Consider the following 12,143-nt stretch of genomic DNA (forward strand, 5'->3'; position numbering starts at 1 on the left):
AAGAGTCAATGATGATCACAATTATAAGTATAGCGCTGCAAACATCAGTAAAATTTTACTGATACAGATTTAGAGAAGAGGCATTATAACTTTAAAATCAATTTCCTTAATAAATATTATAAAAAAATAATAAGTTGTGTTGTAAGTCTTGTATGACACATTTATTCCTTACATTTTTTTAATATCCATCGTATGTTATATTTAATGTTTAGTGAGATAGCTGATTCTAAAATTCTAATCCTTTTTTCTAATATCTACTATTTCTTCATTCAGCGCAAACTTTAAATTTTAAAATTATAAAAGTTAATAATTTGATGAAAAAGAAAATTTTTTAATCTATATATTATAGATATTACAATAACTTATAAAAGTAAACAATAGTATTACAATTAACTTGTAACTATCAAAGTGAAAAAATCTTAGTTATAAACCTATCTTAATATTATTTGCTTTTCTGTTTTATTACTTTTATAACATTTTTTTTTTGTTTTTAGGATTTATAGTATATTTTATAGTATAGTATATTATATAGTATAGTATATTTTAGTGTTTAATTTTTTTTAAGAAATTTACAAAAATATTTGTATTATTTTTCATTATTTTTTTTCTCATTACTAATATGTACCTTGAAAAACTTTAATACCATGCCATAAGTATAACTTACACACACACACACACACAAACACACACACACACACACACACATACACACACACACAATTTAAATTTTAAACCATTTCTGTGCAAATAGAGGTCAACGTAAAGAGTGGAAGACTAATGTGCGGTAGTATAAAAGTCAAACCGTGTATAATGTATACCAACGTTGTTTATCAAATTTTAGTAACAATTACTTATTATCAGCTGATGGCAATGCCTGATAACAATTGACCTTTTCAGGATATAGCACACATGACAGAATAAAATTACGAGAAGTATTCGAAACTTGAATGTAAACTATCATTTATGCTAATTATTTTTTTTACTTCCTAATAGTTAATAAAAAAATAAATATTACAAAAATATTTAAAAAGACGTTATCAACTGTATTCATGTACCACATAATCGGGGGCATCAGGCAAGAAAAAAGACAGAAATGTTTGGAACGACAAAGAATAAATAGAAGGTGAAGACGAAAAACCCACAATGTAAAATATAATCCAATATTCGGTGTACAGACATTTATTTTTCCGTGAAATAGCAACAAAACTATATGACTATTCTATCTGAAAATGTGCATTGCGTCGATACTCAAAATCTCGAAGTTTATTGTTATCGTTTTTCCGAGCGCATATTTCGTAAACGGCTGTCATCGCGGAGCTTGCGTATTTTGACTATATATTGTATATTGAGGGATTAATAATGTAATATTCATTTGTAATTTATATGAAATTATGTAATACTAAAAACCATGTAACGCGCCCGTAGCACGCACCTGTTTTGTCTAGTTTTTTTAAAATTTTGCTAGAGATGCAGTTCTGAAAATAATTTTTTTGAATTATCAAATTAATTATATACATTCAAGCGTGTGATAAGTAATACTGCAAAAAATTTTGACATTTCAGCTATTAACTTGAGTGTCCACATAATTATTTTGATAGTCCAATATAAAAATTATTTTTATATTTGTTTTTATCTACATTTTTAAATACTCTTTAGCAAAATCGTTTTTTTTCGTGCACGGATGCACGAAAACAAGTTTTTTTAAGCAGAGAAAAACCTGAGAGCAGCGTTTTCTTATTTTCTTATTTTATATTAATGAAATATTTGATTATTTTATTTTATTGCACTCAAAACTGGCAACTATTACTAAACGCTTTTTTCGTTCTCCTTTTCTTCTACTACAATAAGATAATATTGTGTATTTACATGTACTTATGCAAACTTTTAATCGGCATCGACCATCTTTAACGAACTTTTTCTTTCTTCCACCCAGATTGGTCTTACTTTTTATTAAACCCGAACAAATCAATTCATTTGGCTGTATGTCAGGGCTAAATAATTTGAGTAATGACGAATCGATTACGATTGAATTAAAAAAATAAAAAATTTTTAATGTTTTTTCTTCAAGGAGATGTGTGTATTTTAAAGAAAGAAAGTTACAAAAAATCATGTCTAATAGTATAATTAAAACGTTAAATATAATTTTTAAAGACGATTACATGCTTCCTCAGGATTTCATGTTATTCAATATAGGAGTCTGCTCTCCTGAGTTCTATCTACTTGAGCTCGAATACTTGGAAATGTAACTAGGACAGCTTATTCATATTTGTAGCCTACAAAAATATGATATATTGAAAATATAAATAGATGAAGAGTATTCACAAAATTTTATATTCTTGCTTACAATAAGAAAAATAATCTGATTATATTAAAAAAAAAGCTTGAATGATTAAATGTTTCTGGTAAAAACAGAAGCAAAACTTTTGATAATTATAATAGGACTTTGGTTAAAATAATATGACCGTTTGATAGATTTAACTATAATTTGGTAATTCCTATAAGATTTCTGATATGTCCGTTCTTGAATAAACGTATTGGTTGAATCTACCAGATTTCTAAATGATGCAACACGACCTTTTTTCAGAGTGATAAAATTTAACTTTAAAAAAATTATTTTATACTTTTGCAAGTATCTTCTTCGTGGCACGTCGAAGAGACATTGCTTATTACGCGAAATAACGATTTAGCAATTCAGACGCGATAGATACGGGATCGATAGCGAGCTCGTTGCGAATGAGTTCTGCCTTTTGCGTCACGTTTAATACACGTCTAACGTTAACTGAGCTTTCTTAATCATGATTCGTACGACACTTGTATCTTACAAGTCATAGTCGCACGGTAGCAAGTCACTTAAAAGAGACGCACTTCCTGGGGTGCTTTTGTCAACCCGCGACGTGCTCAAAAAATCATGGTTAGTTCATTTCTTATATAAGCAAGAATATAAAAGCTTTTTAGGAGAATTTATAAACAGACACAATTTGCTTATAATACATGAAGAAAAAATATTCTTTATTTAAACAAATTATGTCTGTTTAAAATTGTAAAATCTTCCAAGAAAATTTTATATTCTTGCTTACACTGAAAAAAAAGATTTAATTATATTAACAAATCTTGTATGATCGAGAGAGATTAGTGAACCCAGAAGCATAATTTTTGCTTTTATTTTGTTTATTTTGATTATGGGATTATTTCTAAATATTAAACTTATTAGAAATTTATCTACTGCCTGTATCAGTTAATACAATTTATCGCTTTGTTTATTAAAGTATAAAAAAATATCTTATTGTCTATATTCAAGTTCATTATAGTCCTTTACAAAAATTTAATACTGATTGTACATTTCTGCTTGGATTCTAATGTATTCTAATAAGAAATAAGAATAACCTGTTTGGTTAGAATTTGGATAGCATAAACCTTTTGTAAACACTTCATGTATTCAGTAACAATTCCCGATGAAACAGGCAAACAAATTTTTAATATTATGGTTATTTCAAATGAGCGTAACAAATTGTATTTTTGCGTTAATTTTTTTATCTATGTTTCTTTAAAATACTTATACTGTATATGTATACACATACTAAAGCTTTATATATTTTTTTAATTCAATATTGTTTAATTCGTCATTATTTATTTTAGTATACACATAATTTTTACTCATTAAATTATTATTATGTATAAAACACGATCAAAATTTGGGTTTAGTATTATATTCTAAAGTAATTATTATTCACGGAATCATTATTACGTCACGACATAATTTTAATTTATGGAATTACTTTATCGTTGTTATTTAATTTTAATTTTTATCCAATTAAAATTTTGTCACTACATAATAATAATTTGGAATTATTATTACGTCCCGCCATAATTTTAATTTAAAGAATCATTATTATGTCACGACATAATTTTAATAAATAGAATTATTATTTTGTCGTAACGTACGTAATTTTAATTTATCTAATTAAAGTTATGTCTTGACAGAATTATTTTTATAGCCGTAATAAAAATTACGAATTCTTATTATGTTTGGACATAATAATAATTCCACGAATTAAAATAATGCACACGACATAATAGAAATACAGAATTATTTTTATGTCGATTTTAATTCATGGAATTATTTTTACGTTGCAACATAATTTTAATTTGTCAAATTATTATTATGCCTTGACATAATTTTAATTTATCGTATTATTATATTACGACATAATAAAAGTGAATAAAAATTATATCAAGGCATAATAATAAATCATCGAATTAAAATTATGTCGCAATGTAATAATAAATCCATGAATTAAAATTATAATAACATATCGTAAAAATAATTCCGTATTTTTATTATGCGGCGTCCATAATTTCAATTCCTGGAATTATTATTATGTTTGGACATAATTTTATTTATTTAAATTTACAAGTTTTTGAAACAATTTTTTAAAAATATTTTTACTAAAGAACATTTCGTTTATATTATTAAAAAGAAAAATGGCTTGTTATATTTCATAGTTTTATTACCTTATTTATAAATTTTTTTTTATCACTCACCGATTGATGCGCAGTGGAATTATTAGACACGTCACTTCGATGAATCTGTAACATATAAATATCAGATCATTATTAAAGTAGCTCTTAAAATAATCAACGATTTAAAAGATAATTTTTACACGCATAAAATTTTTTAACTGCTTTTAAATTAAAATATTATAATTATACATTTTTAAAAAGAATAACTTCATAAAAATAAATTTATAAAATTTTATATTAAAATATTTTTCCTCTAATTATTATTTTTAAAAAATTGAAACAAAATAACTAAAAAAACGAAAACAAACAATTAATTTTACGTAATAATAATGCTTACCACAAAGTTACTCCACCGAGACCCGATACATCCCTCAAGTATGATCTATTTCCGAGTTGTCAGATCTTCTTTTCCGATTATATTCCCACGATGTGCAATAGCAGAATTGTAGTACATACGATACTGTACGATCTGTAACACAAAAAAGTATTCAAATACAAAAAAATATGCAAATAGAAATAATATTAAAAATAAATATATGGGAAAATTATTTTTGCACGCAAGTATCGTTTTTTATTTATTATTTTAATACATAAGTAACAAAAAAAGTATTAATAAAAATAAATTACTAAAATACAAGAATCGCGCACTATGTCGCAAACGAATATCTAATCTATGTTTTATTCGATAATTAAATGTTGTTTAAAAATAAATGTATGGTTAATATAAACTTTGCTTACTAATTTAATGAATCGTAACGCCATTCGTTCCGGAGTTGATTCTTTCTGCGTACGCCGCGTTCTGCAAATAAAAAGTAAATGCAATTAAGAAGACGAAACGATTTCATTTTCCGCGCGGACAACTTCATAGCGACGCCGCACTTGTGACGTAGTGACGGCGCTACACGTTCCGCTCTCAACTTCACATTCATGCACTGGTCCGCGTCTCAAGCAACAAATGTACGTTGTCTTTTATGACAATTGTTATTATTAGTAGCATATTAATATTATAAGCTCGACATCCGCGAGTGTCACTCATGCAATCAAGTTAACATACTTAACAATTAACTTGACAATTAATTATCGAGAAATACGCATTTGTACGAATCACCGATATGAGTACAGAATTTGTATTACGCGATGATTAAACTGATAATATTGACGCGATCGAGATTAAGATTGATTTCGCTTACCTGTTAAACGAGTCGCGACATCGCTCGCTCCAGTTTCGATCTATCCTGCATTAGCCGCGTTCTGCAATCGGACACGTAAATGTGAATCAAGATGGCGAACCGGCTTTGTTCTCGCGCAATAAATTTTACGCATCAATCTCGACACCATACTCGCGCCGCGGCCGCGCAACGTACGAGTATTGAATCTGCGTGACCCGATGATTAATATTTGACAATAGTCATTAATGCGAGGTTTCGCTCACCTGTTAAACGAGCCGCGATGACGCCTCCGTTCCGGAGCCCGTCCATCCCGCGTCCGTTGCGTTCTGTAAAAGAAACGTGAATGCAACTGATGAAGGTGGCGAGAGAAGCGGCTTCGTGTTCGCGCGGTTAACTTCACGCGACAAGACTGACGCCGCGTCCGCGCCACCTCGGCGACGCTACCGTGTCCCGCGCACTTAACTTGACGTTTATGCATTTTCTGCAGCATATTATCGGCGAGCAGCAAACTTAAATTATTGCGAGATCAATAGAGATTTACCTATTAACGAGTTTGCGACGCCACTCGCTCCCGCTTCGATCTGCATCGCGTCCGCCGTCTTTTGTAATCGGACGTGAATGCGAGTTAAAATGGTGAGCCGACTTCGTTTTCGCGCGGTCAACTTTACACGCGTCAAGCTTGACGCCGCGCTCGCGCCGCGACCGCGTAACGTACCAGTATCGAATCTACACGTTACGCGATAATTAAATTACAATAACTATATTAATGCAAGATTACGTTTACCTGTTAAATGAGCCGCGATGACGCCTCCGTTCCGGAGTTCGTTCGTCTCGAGTCCTTTGCGTTCTGAGAAAGAAACGTGAATGCAGCCGAAGACGGCGGGAAGCGACTTCGTCTCCGCGCGATCGACTTCACGCGCCAAGATCGATACTACGTATTTCGATCTTAACTTTGCGTTCATTTTTCACCTTACGATGCAAATTATTATTATGTTTAAGACATGTCTCTGATTATAATTACTTCTAAATAACAATAAAAAAATGTAAATGAATTAAACTATGAGCCAAATTATCTCCTCACATGACATTGATCGATATCGATTTGATTAATCATTTATTCTGACTTGGAAACTATTTCGACTTTCGAGACGTTATCATGCTGTGAAATAAAACCGAAGAACATATTTTTTTATAAATATATGATTACTTGTTTTAAATGTCCAAAAAATAAAGGAAAAAGAAAAGATTGATTACTTCCTACAAGTTTTTTTTTTATACGATCGGATTGAAGAAAGCATTTTTTGCACTTTAAAGTTTCCTCACAAAAAGAACATTTTTGCTGAAATATAGATCTAAAAATGATTGTGTTGAATCATTTAAAAATTATTAATATTAATTATTTATTATTAATTTCATCAAAGCATTGTAACAAATAAATTACCTAACTTCTCTGGTCGAAAGCCGAAGAAGTGGCAACTTTACATGTTACTCATTGGAAATATTCGTAGACGTAGCTGTTCAATGTAAACATGTTGTGTATGCAGAGGTGCTAATTTCTTATGAATTTATAAAACGTAATACGATTAAAAGAAGACAGTTTGAAAATAGAAGACGATAACTCGACGAGTAAGAGATAGATAATCGTTTCGTCGATTCGACCGCTCGAAGCAGGCAGAAGTGTAGCGAGTGCTGCCAGCTTCCCCCATCTGCTGCCGGCGTGCAAAGCAAAGAGGTTGCGAGTTCCGAAATGGCATCGCTGCGGTGTCAAACAGAATCGTAGGAGAATTTCGCAAACATGGTTGGCCTACTCCTCCACATGTTCTATTTGTTTGGCAAGTGCATATACGATAGATATTACGTCAGAAAACCAAGATTCGTGCCCGATAGCTGGGACGAGCAGGAATTGTTCACGCAAGATTACGATACGTTCGACGATGTTTCTGAATTGGAACATACGTCTTGGTGGACACACGAAACGATAAATAACTTTTTTCCACCGGCATATATACAAAGATACTGTGCGGTTGCTAATATTCTTGACGGATACAAAGGATCATTGCGGAAGGTATTGACATCTGTGTATATTTTTGTTATAACGTGTTTACATGATTAGAGATAACGTGAGGTATTTGTACAAAGTTTCTTAGTTGCCTGTTCGATTTATCATGAGTAAGAAATATGAGACGTTGTACACCGAATATCTTGGCTTATATTATTTTAAACCTTGACATATTGACGTTTAATAAACAAAATATAAAATTGTTAGTTTCATTGATTCCTCTGATTGTATATTTAAATTCTTTCCACAGATCGTCGACTTTGGATGTGCAGAGTTGGGTTTTCTTGTTTATATGAAAGCATTACCGGAAGTGCAAGAGATATTTTGTGTAGATGTGGACAAAGAAGTTTTAGAAAGAAATGAAAAAAAAGCAGAACCATTAATAACAGAAAGGTTATCCTCTCGAGAAAGGGACCTTACAATAGAAATTTGTGAAGGCAGTGTAACAGATAATGATATAAAGTTGAAGCATGTAAATGCTGTAATTTGCATTGAATTGTATGTTCTTATATTGCATGAACATTACTATAAAAGTTGGTTTTTATATATCGCTTATTGTAGACAAATATTTTTTTTATTCTAGAATTGAGCATTTATATCCAGATACACTAATAGATCTTCCTTTCAATATTTTTGGTTATATTAAGCCAGATGTAGCAATAATAACAACACCAAATGTGGAATTCAATGTAGTATTTCCACATTTATCGGGTTTTAGACATTCAGATCACAAGTTTGAGTGGACAAGGAAACAATTTCAAGATTGGTAAGTTGTATGAAGCTTGAAAACTTACCTTAATTCTTATTGTTATTTCATTAACAGGGCACAAAATATTGTGGAGAGATATCCATATTATAGCGTGACATTTCATGGAATTTGTAATGGACCTGAAGGCACTGAAGATTTTGGTGCATTAACGCAAATGGCAGTGTTTCACCGAATTTTACCAAGGAATCGAGCAAACATAGAGATTCTAGTACCAGACGAATATATTCAATTGAGAGGGCGAGAAAACTTATTTAACACAATAGCTAAATATCATTACTCAAGTGGACACGATACTCGTACAGACGAGCAAAAAATACTGGATGATGCGATATATTATATCCATTTCTTATCTTATAGCATAAATGATGACGAATCCGGGAACAATGAAATATACTTAGATCGTTTATTGCGCTTCATGACTAAATACACCATCACGATAGAAACACTGAGGTCGATTCTAACAGATGCAGGATGGAATATTGAAGATCGAGAAGATGGAGCAGTATTGCTTAGTCCTTTACATTCTGATAATGACGAGTCTGACTTTGATGATGATTATTACATGGAAATTGAGAATGGCGAATGGGAAAATGAATATGAAAATACAAATGAGGAACATGATGTTATAAATCGGGAAAACACATGGAATTATGTACCTAATTTACCAAATGAGACACCTGCAGATGCAAATGAAGAATATGCGTTTCAGCAAAATGCACGTACTGAAAGTTGGAATGAAGAATCTAATGTTACAAATGAGGAAAATAGATTAGATTATGTAACTAACTCACCTATAAATGATATACCTTCAGATACAAATGAAGAATATTTATTTGAACAAAATTTGGATACAGAGAGTTGGCATAACAGTCCTAATTATACAAATGAAGATAGGTGGGACTATGAATCTAGTCTAGTTGTAAATGAGGTACCTGCAGATATAAATGAAGAATATTCATCTCTACAAGATCCTCATATTGGTAATTGGCATGAGGAACCTAGTATTATCATACCTGAAAATTGCTCTATTAATCAAGAGAACACTTATTTATTTGATGGCGAAAATTCTTTGATAGAAGAATTTCAATCGTCAGAAGAATCTGATACAATTCACAACAATGATAAACATTTAGGAGTTAAAAGTACAACAGAATCAGCATATGTTGAACGAGAACTTCCAAGTAATTCAATTCCTCTAACTTTAAATGAGATAGAAGTAGAAGCTCAAGAAACTTCTTTTAATATGTCCTCAGCGGCATTCAATAATAGTTCGCAATTAAGAAATTCAACTGACAATATTACAATAGAATCGGCTCTACAGAATGACCAGAAAGATCTAAGATCAGTGCAAGGAATTGCTTCAAATTATCAAATTCATAGGCCTCTTTCACGTTCATCAACGTCACCAGTATCGCTTTACTTTAGTTCTGAGCTAAATGCTTCTTTGCAAGATTTTAGCACATATTACCAAAACGAATCATCCGTCAACAATCAGTGTTTATTAAACACAACTTTTCATCAATCTGAAATACCAACTGAAGAGACTATGAATAGACAAAAATTTATTGGTGAAGATATACCTTGTTTTAAGGAAAGTCTTCCAGAGAAAGATACACAAAAGAGCGAAAAAAGCTTTTCGTTACATATGAAACGTGCAAATTGTAATGTTGATGAGAGAGAGATTTCAGATAATCAAATTGATAGTGATATTACAGATATGACGTCACCAGAGGCTTATAGTAGTAGTTTGAATAAACCAAAATATACAAGTTCACCTCATACAAAAATGTCTGCTACTAATATTGTTAAGAAAAGTTCTAAGAGCAGAGAACTAATACCTGCAAAGAATAGTAATGTTTTACTGGGCACAACAGAAGAAATTGAGGAAACTGCATCGAGTACTAGCGATAATAGTCTATTAGGAACTAGTCACAAATTTAATAATAGCATCACAAAAACAATCGAAGTGCACGCAACTCCCTTAAACGGTGATATTAAGAATACTTCAAGATATGATGTAGACTTTTCTGCTAGTAATAGCACACAGCAAAAGTTGTGTTTAGAAAATGAAAACATTAGTGGTGTTGGCAATTCTATCTCTACAGAATTAATACAAGATACTAATGAAAAATTTGTGAAAAATGATATAATCAATTATGAGTTTGATGATACACAAAATTTAGATACACACCATGTCTTATCATTATTAAGCAATGAGAGTATTAAGGACAAAACTGTATATTGTACACTAGCAAAAACGGATCATATTGAGGCAAAAGCACACTTAGAAAGTGGAATTAGTGATCTCGCGCAATCGAGTATAAAGAAAAAGGGTTTAAATCCACCTAGAGAATTATTGAGTTCTAAATCACAAAGTGTTAGTAAATACTCTTCATCTGATTGTGCCAAAGAAACTAGCGTTTTAAGAAATGATAGATTTGTACCTTGTAAAAGTAGTGAGGATACAAGTAATGTTCATTTCATGTCAGTATTGAAAAGTGACGAGAATGTTGGTACAAGTAAAGATATACCAAATATTCCTGGATTAGTGAGTAACATTGAAGCTAAACCATCTTCTCCGCTTGAGACTCCTCCAAGCAGTTGGTCTCCCGAAATCATGGATTCTGGTTACCCAAATTCAGCTTCTGCGCAGGATATAACACCAGAATATGATTTATCGAGCATAGCTCAGGATCACATACCAGATTCTGAATCGCCGAGTATCGCAGAAGCGCCAAGGATTGGCGTATTGGAACCAATTGAAGTGGAAAACGGTGATTTAGCAAATAATAACAGAGACGACGAAGGTAACAATATGATGGCTGTGGATGCTAATGATATCGATGACTTACAACCTTTTATTGATGTGTTGGAAAATGATCTTGAGAACGAAAACGATATTTACATAATGCAGAATGGTTTTCCTATATGGTTGCTGAGAATATTGGACATGGCGAATCCGCTTGATTTTGACATACAAGCTGAACAAGATTTGAGAATTCCTGATGACGTTGCAGGTAACTATATTTTTTCTTCTCTATATAGTATCATTTTAAAGATAACAATGTATTTATAATATTTATATTTTTAGATGATGCTAACTATGTAGGTCATGATGAAGGTTTTGATAGTAGTTCTTCAGAGAGTGAGAGTGATGTAGCTTACAATGAAATGGAAAATGATAATGGACGTGATAAATGAAAAGATTTTTCTTAATGAGAAAGAGCAGAAGAGGGTGGAGGTAAAACGTGAGCGTGATATGATTGTAGCATTATAATATTATCTTACATATCATTCTTTGAAGCTCCTAACAAAGTTTTCAGTATAGGCTTGAAAAATAAATATCATGGCGAATATTTTTGTTTGCGTTTTAAGTATGAAAGATTGTACCTTAAAATAGCTTGAATAAGTTTTTTATTTCTTTAAATTATACTAATGAATAACTACCTCTTCTTATATATTTTTAACATAATAATATGATATTATTAAATATTTCAAGCCTATGCAATGTTTTTATATAATAAGGGAAATCTGTAGGTACTAAAATAGATACTAGTTATGTTTATTAAGTACATTTTTTTTGTGTTTGTGTTATGTTTGTTAATAATATTTTCCATTTCTTTTT

At 31.1% G+C, this 12,143-nt stretch overlaps 1 protein-coding gene and 1 long non-coding RNA gene across 2 annotated transcripts in view; one reads left to right on the top strand and one right to left on the bottom strand.

Annotated features, from left to right (window-relative positions):
* LOC105202092 overlaps positions 1-6,108 on the bottom strand; it is a 110,536-nt gene extending 104,428 nt beyond the window's left edge. Inside the window, exons 1-5 of the long non-coding RNA XR_851077.3 lie at positions 5,954-6,108; positions 5,712-5,772; positions 5,260-5,320; positions 4,859-4,990; positions 4,543-4,587 (exon numbers count right to left, since the gene is read on the bottom strand). This is a non-coding gene — a long non-coding RNA (uncharacterized LOC105202092). The remainder of the gene's footprint in view (positions 1-4,542; positions 4,588-4,858; positions 4,991-5,259; positions 5,321-5,711; positions 5,773-5,953) is intronic.
* A 1,138-nt stretch (positions 6,109-7,246) lies between these two features.
* LOC105202089 lies at positions 7,247-12,143 on the top strand. Its single transcript, XM_011170475.3, has 5 exons — positions 7,247-7,755; positions 8,000-8,247; positions 8,333-8,515; positions 8,573-11,535; positions 11,610-12,143. Exons 1-5 carry the CDS (start codon positions 7,486-7,488, stop codon positions 11,717-11,719), a joined length of 3,774 nt encoding a protein of 1,257 aa, XP_011168777.1. The 5' UTR covers positions 7,247-7,485; the 3' UTR covers positions 11,720-12,143.

This window comes from Solenopsis invicta, chromosome 1 (assembly GCF_016802725.1).
Source record: "Solenopsis invicta isolate M01_SB chromosome 1, UNIL_Sinv_3.0, whole genome shotgun sequence".
Lineage (NCBI taxonomy): Eukaryota > Metazoa > Arthropoda > Insecta > Hymenoptera > Formicidae > Solenopsis > Solenopsis invicta.